Genomic DNA, 16473 nt, shown 5'->3' on the forward strand with positions numbered 1-16473 from the left:
GCCTGGGACAGTGGGAGGTGAGATGAGGGGAAACCAGCAACAGCAATGATGAAAGCAACTGGGAAATGTCTTGCAGTGAGGGCTCCGAACTGGACACAGCCCTCGAGGTCCCCCAGCAATGCCAGCACGGGGACGGGCACTGCCCTGATCCTGCTGCCACCCCAGGGATGGGACAGCCCAGGGGCCAGTGGCCTCGTGCCCACCTTGGGCTCCTGTTCAGCTGCTGTCACCAGCACCCCCGAGGCCTTTCCTGATGGGATCTAAAGCTGTTGGAGAGTGTCCAAAGGAGGGAGCCGGGGCTGGGGAAGGGTCAGGAGGGGCCACCCGAGGAGCGGCTGAGGGCACTGGGCTGGTGCAGCTGCAGCAGAGGAGCTGAGGGCAGAGCTCCCCGGGGCTGCAGCTCCTGCCCAGGGCAGCGCAGGGACAGCTCCGAGCTCTGCTCCTGGGCCAGGGACAGCACCCAGGGAGCGGCTGGAGCTGGGCCAGGGCAGGCTCAGGCTGGAGAGCAGGGAAAGGTTCTGCCCCAGAGGGTGCCGGGCACTGCCCAGGCTCCCCAGGGAATGGGCACGGCCCCGAGGCTGCCAGAGCTGCCAGGGGTGCACAGGGTGGGGTTGCTGGGGTGTCTGTGCAGGGCCAGGAGCTGGAGGGATGATCCTGGTGGATCCCTTCCTGCCCGGGACATTCCACAATTCCATGACATTCCACAATTCCACGACATTCCGTGATTCCATGACCTCCCACCTCCCGCTGCCCTCAGAACCGCTCATGACGTCACCTCCCCTCGCAATGACGTCACGCCCCCGCCAGCCCCGCCGGGCCCGCTCCCAGCAGCGCCCGCGCACAAGATGGCGGCGCGGGGTGGCGGGCGGTGAGCGAGGGGCGGCGGCGGCCGCGGGCCGACATGACCTACACGGCCGAGCAGCTGGACGGGGTGCGGCGGTGAGCGGCGACGGGGGGCCCGCGGGAGCACGGGGGGCGGCGGGCAGCGGGGCCGGAGGGCCTGGGGAAAGGCGGGGAGCGGGGCCGGGGAGCCCCGGGATAACCCCGTGTGCGCCCTCAGGATCAAGCGGTGCCGGGATTACTACGAGATCCTGGGGGTGAGCCGGGACGCCGGCGAGGAGGAGCTGAAGCGGGCGTACCGCAGGCTGGCCCTCAAGTTCCACCCCGACAAGAACCGCGCACCCGGAGCCACCGAGGCCTTCAAAGGTGAGCGGGCCCGGGGGCACCGTGAGGGGCCGCACCCGGAGCGCCGGTGCAGAGGCGCCCGCCGGCCCACGGAGCCGGGAGGGGCTGCACACACAGCAGCGTCCTCACAGAACCCCGCTGCGGCTCGGCAGGGCTTGCATTTCCGTCTGCAAAATACACGTCTCCCTTAGAAACGATGGGAAATGTATCCCAGGTCGCAGTCCCATATGCTTTTGAGGAACTTGACAAGGGCCTGGAGGGACAGGACAAGGGGGAATGGCTCCTACACTGCCAGAGGGCAGGGTTTGATGGGATATTAGGAAGAAATTCTTCCCTGTGAGGGTGCTGAGGCCCTGGCACAGGGGGCCCAGAGCAGCTGGGGCTGCCCCTGCATCCCTGGCAGTGCCCAAGGCCAGGCTGGACATTGGGGCTTGGAGCAGCCTGGGACAGTGGGAGGTGTCCCTGCCCATGGCAGGGGGTGGGATGGGATGATCTGTAGGGTTCCTTCCAATCCAAACCATTCTGGGATTCCATGATACTGCAGAAGGTTCAGAACTTGGAACTGACACTGCCCATGCAGGAGTGTGGGATGTTTGTCATCAATAACTGCTCCTTGTGATGAATAAATTTTTATTTATATGTATATGTATGGGAATATGAAATTTAATCCAATATGCTGTGTCCAGAGTTCTCAGTTATGTTGCAGCGTAAACTCATACATATTTTCCCTTTCCATGCAGCGCAGCACGAGGAAAACAAGTGATCATTCACAGTCTGTTAAAACAAGGAGCTCCTGAAGGGATGTTCTTTCTTTCTTTGTGTTTGGGTTGTATTTCTCTATGAACTTGTTCTGTCAGAGACCAAAGAAGAAGATGAGCCAAACAAACACTTCTGAGTGGTTGGATGTGAGGTGTGAAATAGGTGTGCCACACAGCTTCAGGAGCATCTCTGCCAGCAGGAAAAACTTGGGATAGCCCTCTGCATTTTAATTTGTCCCTGCAGTTATTAACTCTGTGTTAATTGTATGTGGTATATGGAGGTGCACTCGGACCAAACTTGCATTTGGTTTGAGCTGATAAAATGTTCCATTCTCACCCAGTTTCTTGGCTGAAGTGAACTCTCACATCAGTTTTACAAATATTTCAAGTCTCTCCATATACTTGAACACTTTTTTCTTTCTCCTGGCATCAGTGACAGCAGGAAGTGGTTTCCATCACAGGTAGTGCCAGACCTGTTACACATCTTGCTGTTACAAAAGTAACTCAGTCTTTGGTCAAGCACAAATTTCCTAGGCTTGTTTGGGGATTTTTTGCTACTCCACTTAGAAAAGTGGGACATGTAGCACTGGAAATGTAACACTGGTTTTAATTCCCTCTCCAGCAATAGGCAATGCTTTTGCAGTTCTGAGCAACCCTGAGAAACGACTCCGCTACGATGAACTTGGGAGTGACCACGAGCACGTCAGCACTGGCCAGGCCAGGCACTACAATTACTACACAGAATTCGAAGCAGACATCACACCAGAAGAAATATTCAATGTGTTTTTTGGTGGGCATTTCCCTACAGGTCAGTACCTGTCTGCAGGGATTTTGAAGGGCTGTGGACTGACTAACCCCGAGGGAGCAGCTGGAGCTGTGTCAGGGCCGGCTCAGGCTGGATTCTGGGAGAAGTTTCTTTCCCCAGAGGGTGCCGGGCACTGCCCAGGCTCCCCAGGGAATGGTCCCGGCCCCGAGGCTGCCAGAGCTGCCAGGGGTGCACAGGGTGGGGTTGTTGGGGTGTCTGTGCAGGGCCAGAGGTTGGATGATCCTTGGGGGTCCCTTCCAACTCAGCATATTCTGTGATTCTATAAATCATGAGGAAGGTCACTTTCCCTTGGGACTGCTCAGGGAGTTGATCATACGTCTGAAAAGAGCAGAAACCTTTTCACATTTGATTTCTGCCTTTCTTTTATTCCCTCCATCATCTGAAGCCAGCAGTGGTATGGGAGCTGAAATAGGGTGTGAATGAGAAGGGATCAGAGGTGTCTTTGGTGATGGTTGAACTCAGTGATCTCAGAGGTCTTTTTCAACATGAACAATTCCTTGATTGGGTTGTACTTGAGGCACCTGACAGCATTCCAGGCCAGCACGGCCCAGCTCCTGGAGCTGTGATCTCAGGGAAACAGGAGCTGCTGTGCCTCGCAGCAGCCTGTGCTGTAATGAAATTACAGCCTGGGAGCTCAGCAAGTGCTGCCTGCCAGGAGAGGATCCAGGATCCAGTGGATGTGCAGGATCCAGTGACACAGCAGTGGAGCTGTACCTGTAGTAGCTCCGTGCATGTCTCAGTCCAGCCTTGGCATTTGGATTTGCAGGAGAAATAGATCCTGCAGGATCAGTGGATTAAAAGGAAATCTGAAAGGTGTGAGGACTTCAAAGGCCTTCTGGCAGCAATGAAAGAATTGCTTTAGCACTCCTGGGAACTTTCCACCTCCAAGCTGTCACGAGAAGTGAGGTGCACACCAGTTACTACAGCCTGAAGACACAGAAACAAGTAGTTAATTACTAAACCTTGCTGTGAGTGGTGCATCTTGCAGCTAAGGGGACCTCAGATTGCTCCCAGGCTTGCACCAGTGGATATGCAAAGTGAGCCAACCCCAGCATGGTGTAATTCCAGCTGGAGTCTGCACGTTTTCCATTTCTGACTGTGCAAGGAATTGCACCTGGATGTGCCTTTTGTGGGACATTACCCTCATGGAATGGGCCTGTGGGGAACAGGGTGCTTGGAGTTGAGGACAGGAGATTGAGGAACTCTGGGAGGAGTTTGGGTACTGGGCATGGCAGGTTTAACAGGGAGAAAACGGGAATTTTTGGGAAAGCAGCAAAGAGTAAGAAAATAAAAATGCAATTTTGTCGCAGTGGGTGTTGGTAGTAAACAAGAGTTTCCTCACTGGGCTTTTGAGGGCAGGTTAATGGCTTTGTTTTTATGGAGCAGTTTTCTTCTATGGATATTCAATGGAAAAATAGTTAAATTTAAAATGTTAAATGTGATTAAACTCAAAGGAGACTCCACGTGGCAGAGTGTTGCCGTTGTAAGGAGGAGAGGCTACAAGTTCTCATAAAAAAAAAATGCCCATGGAACAAAAGAAACTGCTGGCTGAAATTCTTGGAGAAACTTAAAATTTGGGAAAACCTTTTTTTTTTAGGCACCCCTATAAAAGCCATTCTTCTTTTCCCACGCTGGCTGCTTCTCTTCACAGCTTGATAAAATCCTGTCTGAGCAATGTTGAGGGATAGAAATTAATTTTCTTTTTTCCCAAAAGAAACTTTCCTCCTTGGAGCCAGCCTGGCTTGGCTTGGCTCGCTGTTGGAGCTCTGACTGCACACATGCCTAGAGCTTGGAAAATCTTCGAACAAGCAGTGGAACAGGGGTTTTGACACAATAGCAGAGGTCACCTTTGCCCAGGTTTCTTGCAGATTCTTTGGGAAACTCAAAAAAGGACAGGATAAGAGTATAAAATAATGTGACATCTTTCCCAGGGCTTAAAAATAGTTTTGCATTTCTGTTGTGATGATAAGCCACAGATTTCAATTCTCTAACACAAAAGACATTCTGAATTTCGAAAGAGGAGAGCACAGCTATTATTAAGATATTCATATGGTGATAAAATCAGATCCTGAGCTTCAAATTGAAGCAGCAAATGCAATTCTTCCCTCATTGTAGATTTTTTTTAAATAAATCAACCGCATTCCATGTGCAAGAAAGAAAATCCTGAATTGTTCTCCTTTTTTGCTCTTTTAAAAATCTCTTTCCTTATTATAAAATAATTAAGTGAAATTATTAATGGCTTGAAGGCAGAGGAATTAGAAATGAGGGTAGAAGACCACATTCAGTAATTATGGGAGACCATAATTCATAGCCCAAGCCTGGTGAAGCAAATTCATTTTCCTGCCACAGCCTTGCAAGTGAGTGTGACAAGAACAGCATTAAAATATGAGATACAATCATAAAAATCAGAACATGTTTCTGCAGCTTGATTTAAATTAAGATGGATTGGAGCACAGTACAATTTCTCTGGTAGGCTTTTTGGAATAACATTGTGGTGGTGTTTAATTCTGATGTGGTTTGTGCTTTCTAGTCTCAGACCTCCCAGCTGCAATTCAGGCTGTGGAGAATAAACCTGGATAATTAAATAGAAACTGAGGAATCCTGGTGAGTTCCAGCAGCTGGGTGAAACACAGGTCTGTCCTGGTTTCTTTTCCAGGGAATATCCACATGTTCTCCAATGTAACCAGAGATGCTCACTATTACCCACGGAGGCACCGGGCTGAGAGGGCGTGGACACAGGAGCCAGAGGAGGAAGAGCACAGGCCACAGGTAGCCAGCAGGAAGGATCTCCACAGCTTAAATATTTAAATATCTCAGCAGGGTGAGGGATCCTCTTCCAAAGCCAGGACAAACCTTCCCATGCTTGAGTGCTCAGTGTTTATCCTCAAAGGCTGCAGCCACAGTGGATATTTCCTTTGTCCTGAGATTGGCTGTTATTAATCACTGCTGTAGAGATGCATTGTGTTTATAGGATTACAGGCCCTCCAGTTTCTGTCATGGAGGGTTTTGCTGCTGCTTGCTTTTTGCAAGCTCCAATGCTTGGTAATCCAACAACAATTAGTCCAAATGAGGACTGGTAACAGATATGGAAGTACTGGCTTGTGCTCAAGGTGTATTTTAGCACCCAGGGGCTGCACAGGCTTCTTCCAGCTGGGGACAGGATGGATGTGGGATACATTTCTGCCAACTGAGACCTCCAGATGAGACACAAGGTGTCCTTTGTTGTCAGTGCACATACACACCTGCCACCTGCTTTGGCAAAATCTTCCTCTGGAGACAGTCTGTTAACCGCCAGGGATCATTCTCCAAGGAAGATGAGTTTTTCCTTGTGAGTCTCAGGCTCAGAAAAAAAATCTGGTACAGCTGACAGACAGCTCAGCTGGGGGAAGTGAATCCAGCCCCTCACTGCAGAAAAGACCCTGAGGGGCTGGAGCGTGTCCAGGGCAGGGAAGGGAGCTGGGAAGGGGCTGGAGCCCCAGGAGCGGCTGAGGGAGCTGGAAAGGGGCTCAGGCTGGAGCAAAGGAGGCTCAGGGGGGACCTTGTGGCTCTGCACAAGTCCCTGACAGGAGGGGGCAGCCGGGGGGGTCGGGTTCTGCTCCCAGGGAACAGGGACAGGAGGAGAGGGAACGGCCTCAGGCTGGGCCAGGGCAGGCTCAGGGTGGACAGCAGCAGGAATTTCCCCATGGAAAGGGTGCTCAGGCCTTGGCAGGGGCTGCCCAGGGAGGTTTGGAGTGCCCATCCCTGGAGGTGTCCAAGGAAGGGCTGGAGGTGGCACTCGGTGCTCTGGGCTGGGGACAAGGTGGGGACCAGGTACAGCTTGGACTCGACGGGCTGGGAGAGCTCTTCCAACCTCAGTAATTCTTTGATTCTGTGAATCCCACCTACTACTGCATCAGGAATCCTTGTTGCTATCCCAGGGTAGAGGGCAGTGTCTAAATAGCTGCATGTGATATTTCCCTCTGCATGAGAGAAGGCATTTTAAAAGCCAGTTTAGAAAGAAATGGAAGAGCAGAAGGAAAGATCAGTGTTTTCTCTTTGATAATGCTTCCAGTCTTTTGTTCTGCTAAATTAATCCAAACAAAAGCCCCAGTGCTTGCATCCTGTCTGAAGTTACACTGCATGTGAGCTGTTAACCCTTTACTGCTCAACCATTAAATGCAGTGCTGGAGCGGAGGCTGAGATCTACAATGGAGAGCAAATTCAGAGGGTGCAGGAACGCCGTAGGCACACAGGAATTGCAGGCTGGATTCGACATTGGCAGGTACAACAGTGCTGTAGGCACTGTGAGGGAAGGGGCAGAGGAAAAGATAGTGGAAAGGAAATGGTGTTCAAGAGTGTTCTGATATTATTAATAAAGGTTATTTAGAAATTACAGTGTCATCCCTCTCAAAATTCCAAAGTCCTTTCTCTTTTTTCTTCTAAGTTTCCATGTAACAAATTGTTGATCTGTGATTGATAGCCTGGCTTCTGTGAACAGATGCCTTTTTCCATCTCTGTATTTTCTTGACTGCTAATCCTTGTACTTTTCAGAATTCATACTCTGCATTTATCCAGTTGATGCCAGTTTTCATCATCATAATTGTGTCAGTTATAACCCAGCTGATGGCCACCAACCCACCCTACAGCTTATTCTACAAATCGTAAGTCCTTTAAAACCACATTTTTCTGCTCTTGCTGTTTGCAGTATGAAGGCAGATGGAAGTTGGGTTGGATAGCAAAATGCATGTTAATGTTTTGCTCTTTGTAGAAAATGTTATCAGTTTGTAAATAAGGAAATACCAACAGCCTGCACTGGTGAGTTCTGAGCACTGTGGGATTGCCTGTGGGGAGGTTTAGTGCACAAAGAGGGTCAGAAACCTTCCTCAGCTGGTGTGAAATGGCTTTGCACAGTGATACAGGATGGGGAACGTGGGTGTAGATCAGCCTCTGATCTGCCCAGCCCCCAGAATCTGTGGACCACCCCTGAGGTTCCTCTGGAAAGCAACAAAAAAAAGAAGCCTGTGGTTTGCAGTATAAATCCAAACCTTCTCTGGAGCATGAATTCTACTGGAAGCTCCACAAATTGTTAAAGCCTTGATGCCCTGGTTTAACCTCTGTAGCAAAGCAGGGCCCTGGGGGGCTGGTGGGCTCTGGGAGCAGAAGGACCCCACCAGAGCTGCTGCTCTGGCAGCTTGTGGGGCAGGGGAAAACCCACATGCTCCTGTCACATCTGGTGCTGGAGGTCACATCTGGACCTGGGCTGGCCCTCACTGAGAGAGGAGTGGAATTGGCAGGTCTGGGACAACCAGCAGAGTGCTCCAAACACTCCCCTTGCTCCCTTCTAGGAGTCAAACTGCTCAGGTCCAGCCTTCCCCTCCCCTCCTCTGTCAGAGCAGCCCAACACCCCTCACCATTTTACCACACGATGTCAGAGTGAGGCCCTCAGAAAAGAACAGGAGGGTGGATGTTTTTAGGGTGGTTTTTTTTTTTCCAGGGAGTGTTTTTGCTATCTGCCAGTCCCATGTGAAACCTCCCACACTACCCCCACAGCAGCTGAGCTGCTTTTCTTCTCTACCTCCCCTTCTCCTGGTGATGTGAGATAGTCAGGCCTGAGCCTGGTTCAGAGTTAGGCTTAAAACAACTGAACAGCCTAAAAACTAAAAGAAATTGGGTACACCTCTGAGACACAGGGAAAGAGAAAGAAAAGAGGAGTCCAGGAAAAAGGGGCAAACGGGATTCCTTTGAGTAGAGTGTAACCTTTGTGTTTTGGCTGTCTGCCTCTCTCTGTGGCAGTGATTTGAGCAAAGGCCTGGGTATCTTTGCTCAAATAAGGAAATTCACTCCAGGAGCATGGTTTAATCCAGTGACTGTGTCAGAGAGGCTGATTCTTCCTACAGGGTATTTTCCAGGCTCTTCCATGCCTCACTGTGCTTACTGATGATTATAAAACCCTGAAGAAAAGTGTAACTAGAATCTCCCCTGCTAAGTTTTATTGCTACTAAAGGATCCAAAACAATGGAAAAATCCAGATCCAATTGCATTGTGCCCTAAGTTTTTATAATCTCTACCTTTGTTATCAGTCCCCATGGGTTTCTGGACCGAGCTTGCCAGAAATCACCAGCAAACAGAATAAAGTGTTTGCAGAGTTCATAGATAAAATTTGCTCTTGTATTTTAGAAGGGTCTTGACTGAACTGTTGGGAACGAACACAGTATTTGGAAGGAATTGTGTTGATACCTCTCCATCTGGGATTTTCTCCTGTGGTTTTAGCAGGAGGATGGATTCTGTTTGTACTGCACAGCTTGCTGTCCCTGAGACTTGTAATTTCCTGACTGGATGGTTGAGGGAGCCATAATCCTGCAGAAATGGACTGTACAAACATTGCTGTAAATATCATCCTCTGGAAATGCTAATATGGAGAAACAGCTCTTGATTTCTTGAGGTCTGAACTGCTGAAACATCTGAATTCTCCCTGCTGTTCCCACAGGTCCATAGGCCACGTTGTCAGCAGAGAAACAGAGAACTTGCAGGTGCCTTACTATGTTGATAAAAACTTTGAAAAGAATTATCAAGGAGCAGAGCTTCAAGAGCTTGAGAAAACAGTTGAGAAAGATTACATAGACTATATTCAGACCAGCTGCTGGAAGGAGAAACAGCAGAGTAAGTTATTTCTGTCCCACGTGTGTTTCAGAGCTGGGGGGTGGATGTGCTTCACAAAGCTCTGCTGTTTTTAGCCTCAGTTTCCAATCCTTGTAACATCTCAGCCTTGCACTGGTTTAAGGTGTCTCACATCTGCTCTTAACACTGAATTTTCTGTTCTTGAGATCTGTCAAAATACATTTTAAGTGATTCTGAGAGACGAGTGGAAAGTAGACTTCACCATTTGAGACACTTTTTTCCGCTCAGGTTTTATGCTTGAATAACTCTTAGTGATGTTTTAAACATACAACCCACCACATTTATTCAGCCCTGACAGATTGCTAGGCTGAAAAAGATCTTGAGACATCAACTAGTCCATGTTTCCTTTGCTGGAGCAGAATCAGTTTTGCTTTGACTGGCTCCACAAGAGGTTTCTGTAACTTTTCCCTTAAAATTTCTCCAGGAGAGTCCAGAGCTTGTCCAGGTGCTCTTGGCCCTCTTGCAGTGGGCCGTGTTCCTGGTATCAGTTTTCAGAGCATGTTTCCGTGCTTTGGGTGTTATTTGCATTTTCTATCTTTAGCTGAGTTGGAGATCATGTTTTTCACCATTTTCACGTCTTTCAGACACAAGAATTTAATGCAGAAAGGGAGAACACAGATGTGAGCATTCAAAATCATTATTCTCACTCAGCCCTGAGTAGATCAGTGGCACAAATAAAAGCATGTTAAGCCTATATTTTATTACTTCTTAATTGCTACTAATCTGGTTCATTGAAGAGACAGCAAATTCCTGCTGCTTGCAGAATGGTAAAAGATAACAGAAATCAAATTACGAGGAGTAGCTTAGGCTGGGGTGTTGTGACTGATTTTATTCACTGATTTTATTGACCTAAAGAACTCATCACCTTCAAATGAGTCAACAGCAAGCAGTGCTGTGTGTAAAGGAAGCTGGAACAAGTTGTGTCTGTGTGAATGTTCAGTAGCAGCAGACAAGCTGCTTTCACACACTGGTGGGGGTTTTAAATTGCTCTGTGCAGAACAGTCCTCAGCATGCTGCTAAAAAGTGCCTTTGCACTTGTTTTCAGTTTCTTGACCAATTGCATCATTGTAGAAACACAGTTTGTCTAAACAAGACTCATTTAATCCTACAGGAATAGTGTTGCTGATTCCAGACTCTTTACAGGTTTTTGATGGGAAGGCTTGTTTTGGCTTATTTTACATAAAAGTTACCAATCCTGCTTTTCGAGAGAAATAAAAAGGTGTAGGCTCTGAATTTAAAAAGGAAAAGAACCCGTAATATAAGACCATAAAAATCCTGAAGTTTTTGGTGTGCTTGACTTGGGAACTTTGAGTATGTGTAGCTGGCAGGAGCAGCCTCCAGGGATAACGGGGCTGTTACTACTCATAAATGTAGGCTTGCTACAGGGAGAGACTTTCTTTCTTACAGAAAAATCTCTTTAATTGACCTCATGCAACTGAAAGTCACCACATTGTCTCTTTCACAGAGACCTGGAGCTGAGGAGAGCCCAGCTCCAAAGAGGGGGACAAGGGTTTGTGAGTCTTAGAGAGCCCACGAGTCAGAGAGGGGAGATGATCCAGCCCGGAATGCCAAGTGCCTGCCAAACGGTGCTCCTCCAGAGCTTTGTAGCTTAGGGATTGTGTTAGTCACCAGCTGCAAATACATTTACAGCAGCCACAGTTAGCAGAGCCTGAGGACAGCGCTGTCAGTAGAAGGAACCATTTTCAGAGTGCCTCCCATCCAGGCCATAGCTGAGACTGGGCTGACCTTAGGACAGTCACGTTTGTAAAAATAAACTCTGAATACAGGACAGAGTGCTGGGGAAAAGTTCTGCAGATGCTGAGGCCGTTCTTAGTCAGCTGTTGCTGCACAATGTTGGTCCCTTAATCCTTGCTGAAGTGTTGGACTTGGTGTGAGGAGCTTTTTGACAGTTGAATGTCTATTTATAGTACATTTGTTGTGTTTACTGAGGGCACATCTCCCTTGAGCACCAGCAAAATGGACAGAGATGAGTAGTTCAGGAACAGTTTGGTTTTTAAAGTCCTTGATTTTATGACTTGAAAAGTGTTACCTGGTGTCCAACAACCTTAAGGAAAACCTTAAAATAATGGATTGGTTGGTACTTTTTTCGGCCAGTCAGTTTTACAGTGCTGCACCAGACTCCTCAGCAAAGCGGTCTGTGCAAGTTGGCTGTGCTGTGGGTTTGGATCTTCTGAAATCTTTGGCACAGTTAAGTTCAAAAAGCACATCAAAAAGCACAGGTTTTTACAGGAGGTGTTTCAGCTGGGATGCCACAGTTGTAAAGTGAGGCTGCAAAGAGCTCAGGGTCACAAAGAGGCAGCTTAAAATCAAATCAGGATAAGTAGCATAGAACCATGGAATGGTTTGGGTTGGAAGGGACCTTAAGGCTCATCCCATCCCACCCCCCACCTTCCACTATCCCAGGTTGCTCCAAGCCCTGTCCAGCCTGGCCTTGGACACTTGCAGGATCCAGAGGCAGCCACAGCTGCTCTGGGCACCCTGTGCCAGGGCCTGCCCACCCCACAGGGAAGAATTTCTTCTGTATATCCAATGTAAATATAGTTGGAATTCAGTATTTTAGAACCTCCTTGAAGAAAAGGCTTCAAAGGAACTAGTCTGTGAAAGACTGAAACCCACAAGGAGCAAATGTGATGGAATGAATGCTGTTGAAAGTGCAGGGAATAATTTTCCCCAATTGGATAAGTGTAAACTGAGATTCTCCACTGCACAACTCCAGGGACTCTGGGCTCAGGGACAATTACCTGAGCCTGTTTTTTGCTGGAGGCTTGACAAGGCTGTGCCCAGCACTGCTTGAGTGGCATTTTGGTTATAAACCTGTAAATGGATTCCTGCTCTAAAATGAACTGTTCCTGCTTGTCAGTTTGTGAAGCTTTTTGGTGAGTGGGAGGAAGGTTAAATAGCTTTAAATTTCAGTGGGACAGGGACAGAGGACGTAAGGCATGAAAGGATCTATTGAAGTTCTTTCCACTCTGAATAATTTTGTAAAATGAGGGGCTTGTAAGGTGTATAAAAGCTCTTTGAAAAATTGAGTGTCATCAGGTAGCCTGTGCTTATGGAGATGTTGACCTTTTCAGAAGTAAATTACTGCTGTTCTCCTCGATGCATCTAATCCTGCAGCCAAATTATTCTTCAGGGAGAAACCTATATTAAGACTTCCTCAGCTAATCAGCAAAAGAAACTTCTCTGAATTACTGGGGGGAAATAATTTAAACAATGGGATTATTTCAGTTTTATGTGGCTTTTGAGAAGAAGAGGAACAAAATGCAAAGTACCTTTGAGATTGTTAATGAAAGGGCAGGGAGGCCTTCCAGACGAGTCCCTTGGGTAGTTGTTCACCTCCCTGGCTTCAGTACCCACCAAAATTAAAAGTGCTGCAAGGATTACAAAGCATTGAGAAACAGTTCTTTAAAGGAGGCTCACGACTTCATCCTGATACATCTTTTTTTCTTCATCTTTCAGAGTCTGATTTGTCAAATTTGGCCAAGCTCTACAGAGATGAGCGGTTAAAACAGAAAGCAGAGTCCCTGAAACTTGAGCACTGTGAGAAGCTCTCCAGTCTGATTGGGATGCACAAAGGGGGCTGACCAGGACGGGCACGTTCCATAGTTTTACTTATTGCTCTTTTAACTTATGTTTTTATTTTCCTTCATATGAAAAGGGAAGGAGTCTGTTGTAAAGAGTCTGGACATTGGAGTCCTTCTGCAGGTAGTGCAGAGAGGGGCCATCCCGAGCTGTTTGCTGTAGTATATCCTGTACATTAGATTTGGTTCCAAGGACCAGTGGCACTTTGTAAATGAATTCCCCAGGACGTGCTCTGAGCTCGGAACCCGTCTGCGTGGGCCGTTTGTCCGCCCCCCAGGCTGTGTGTGCTTCCCAGGAGAGCAGGCACCTCTCGGCTTCCCGTGTTTCCTCTGGACCTGCAGCTCCCTGGATCCCCGGCAGCGCCGCGCTCGGGGCTGGGGTCACTCCCGCTGTCCCTCGGGGCTGTGCCACAGAGCTGGGGGGTGGTTGCAGTGCAGGAGGGACAGGTCCCTGCCTGAGGTGAGCCCCTGAGCACATTCCCAGCTCTCCCACTGCCCCAGGGATCATATCCCGTGCTGCTCCAAGGGAGGGCTGTGCCCATCCTGGCACCAACATCGACCAGATGATGAGAGTCTGGGAATTGCACCAGTTCCAGTGTCTGCCAGACCGTTGGGAAAGGAGAACTGTGTTCATTCCCTTGTCTGTTTCCAGTGGCATATTTTGAAGCTGGCTACTCCATTCTGGTTTTTATCTGCACACTTCCCCAGCTCTCCCAGGGTCCTGCTTTTTCTGGTACAGTTCTCATGTAGCATATTTTTACTCTGTTGAGCAGCTACGAATGTTTCACTGTAGACATGATAATGCAAAGAAAAAAATCCATGTGGCAATGTCCTGTTTTTTCTTGATCTTCCTTTACACAGCCAGGCCTTGAAGGGCAGGCTGAGGCTGGGTCGTCCTCATGAGGAGCAGACCAGTGTTAGACCAGTGTTACTCCAGTTAAGCACTATTAACCCCCTGAGGCAGTCTGGTGTGTGCCCTGCATGGAATGACCTGCTCTTCCAGGGAATACCTGCCCGGGCTGGGGGGCTCACAGACCAGCACTGCTCCCCTCTGACCTTGGCAGTGTGAGTCAGTGAGACATGAGCAAGGCTCTGCTGTTGCCACATTCCTGAAACTGGAGTCACACAGGATGCACAGGTGGCCTTGGCTGAAACCTAGGGAGCAAATGCTCAAAAGCTTGGGAAATGCCAGGATTAAACCTGCCTGTAAAGCTCAGACTGTCCCTGTGCTGGGCACTGGTGCAGTGGTGTATGAGTCCCGCTGGATGGAACTGGGAATGTTGGTACCACAGTGTGTCCCCTCCATGTCCCTGTCCCATCCACAAACCCTGGGAGGTTTGGCAGGAAAGGAAGCTGGGAGCTACAGGAAAAGAAGCTTTGCTGGGGTCTGCCCTGGGATGTGAGGTTTGAGGCCTGGTGTTCCTGCACACAAGCCCTAAACATCCCAGCTCCCGTCCCAGGGAGGAGAACATTCCAGGTACAGCAGCAGTGCTGTGGAGGTGTGTCATAAAAGGAAAAAAACAACATAGTGACGCTCTAAGTTGCATTTTTATGCTGACATTTGTGCCCCAATTGTAGGAAATCTTGTAGGAACATGGGGGGACGTTGAGTAGAATTTATTGGGCACTTGGAGCAGGAGGAGCACTGGTGAAGAGGGCATTTTGAGGGGCTTGGTGTGGAACATACTTAGTGCCAGAGTTTAAGGGCAAGAATGGGTGATCATTCCGAGTTGGCTTGCAGAGCAGGCAGCCTTAATTCTGGTATTTCCCAGTTTTGAGCACGAGTGTGTACAAAAAGTGAAAATAATGTTGCTTTTTATATATAAAATAGCTTGTAGAATATATTAGAAATCTATTTAAGTGTTTGGACTTGGTTCCAGGGTTGGTATCTTCCCTGTCATTCCTGTGTGACTGTAGAGGGATACAGGTAGGGAGACCAAATCCAGTGACTTCCTGGACTCACAATGTCCTGCACGGAGCTTGAACTCCTCCATAGCATTTTGCACTGAAACCAGATTGTACCTTTCATCCAAAGATCTTGAGTACTTGATGGAGGTGGGAGACCTCCTGTGGGAAGCACAATCAGCTAGGAAACGCAGGAGGGAGGTAAAAACATGCCCAAAAGCAATAAGTGTTCTTTGTTCTAACCAGGGAGGGTCAGGGTGCTGGTCCCGGTGTGAGCTGTGAGGGAGGACATGAGGCTTGGGACCTCTGCGGTGACAAACAGGACGAGTTGCGTTTGTACGGTGCTCCACGGGGAAAAGCAGGATCCTCACTGGAGCCCGTGGTGCGGGAATGCATCGCCGTCCTTCTCCAAGGGGTACTTGCGGTTCTTCTTTGTGGGGCTCTGACGGGAGGAAAGGGTGTTCCTGGGTGCACCGAGCGCTTGAACATGGGTTTGTGTGTGTATATACATTTATTTATTTTTAAATTAAAGATGTGACATCGCTGTGCCTGTCCGTGGTGGTCCGAGCCTGGCCGAAGGGAGCGGCGGTGCTGGCAGGGGGCGGCGGCCGCCATTTGCCGCGGGGCGCGGAACATGGCCGAGGCCTTGGGCTGCCGCCAGCCGCGGGCGCTCCCGGGCCGGGATGGGGATCGGGGCCGGGACCGGGACCGGGATCGGGATCAGGGGCTGAGCGCTCCCCTCAGTCTGAGGAGAGGGAGGGGCTCTGCGGGGCGGGGTCTCTGTGGGGCGGGGCCCGCCTGCCCGGTGGGGCGGGGTCTGCGGGGCGGCTTGCGGGGACACCTCGGGACCGGGCTGGGAACGGGGTTTGGAACGGGGCTTGGAACGGAGCGCGGGGCTGGAAAATGGACAGGCGGCTGGGAGCAGGGCAGGAGTCTGGGAGCAGAGGAGGGGGCTGGGAGCGGGGCTGGCCCCTCACACGGCGCCGTGTGGCCGCGGGCCTCTCCCGCCCCGTCGTGTCCGAGCCCGGCCCCGCACTCTGGGCCGTGGCACCCGCTCGGGCATCGCCCCTGTGCCACAGCACCAGCGCGGTGCTGCCAGGGGAGCAGGGCAGCCCTGTGACGCCCCGGCGGGTCCCTCTGTCACACAGCAACCTGGGGTCTCCCAGTGCCTCAGCTCTGCGGGGCTGCTGCCATGTCCCAGATGCCCAGATCCCTCCTGAACCCCTGAGGCAGCTCTGAAAGTCCCTGCCAACCTGGGCCGGTGTTTCCTGCTCCTCCGGAGTTGCAAAAAGTAGCTCCAGCGTGGGAGAGGCACGTCCTGCTTTCGACAGCCAACAGCAGCCTTCCTCCTCTTCATCCTCCTCCTCGCTGCCCGTGCCAGGCTTGCCAGCACTGAGGTGAGCACACACCGAGCTGGCATGAAATCCAGGTTAATAAGCAAATGCAGTGGTGAGCTGCAGGCAGTACCACGCTGGCTTAAACATAAGTGAGTGTTTAATTAGCAGGTCTGGCTCAGCTGGGGTCCACCCTCTGTTCTGTAA

The 16473-nt window shown here is 49.9% G+C and overlaps 1 protein-coding gene across 1 annotated transcript; it reads left to right on the top strand.

Moving 5' to 3' along the window:
- The first annotated feature begins 827 nt into the window (after positions 1–827).
- Positions 828–15484, top strand: DNAJC18 (DnaJ heat shock protein family (Hsp40) member C18). Its single transcript, XM_082291662.1, has 7 exons — positions 828–939; positions 1061–1206; positions 2566–2751; positions 5426–5538; positions 7300–7409; positions 9236–9408; positions 12907–15484. Exons 1-7 carry the CDS (start codon positions 902–904, stop codon positions 13029–13031), a joined length of 891 nt encoding a protein of 296 aa, XP_082147788.1. The 5' UTR covers positions 828–901; the 3' UTR covers positions 13032–15484.
- Positions 15485–16473: the final 989 nt, after the last annotated feature.

Source organism: Coloeus monedula (genome assembly GCF_965178545.1).
Source record: "Coloeus monedula genome assembly, chromosome: 15".
Lineage (NCBI taxonomy): Eukaryota > Metazoa > Chordata > Aves > Passeriformes > Corvidae > Coloeus > Coloeus monedula.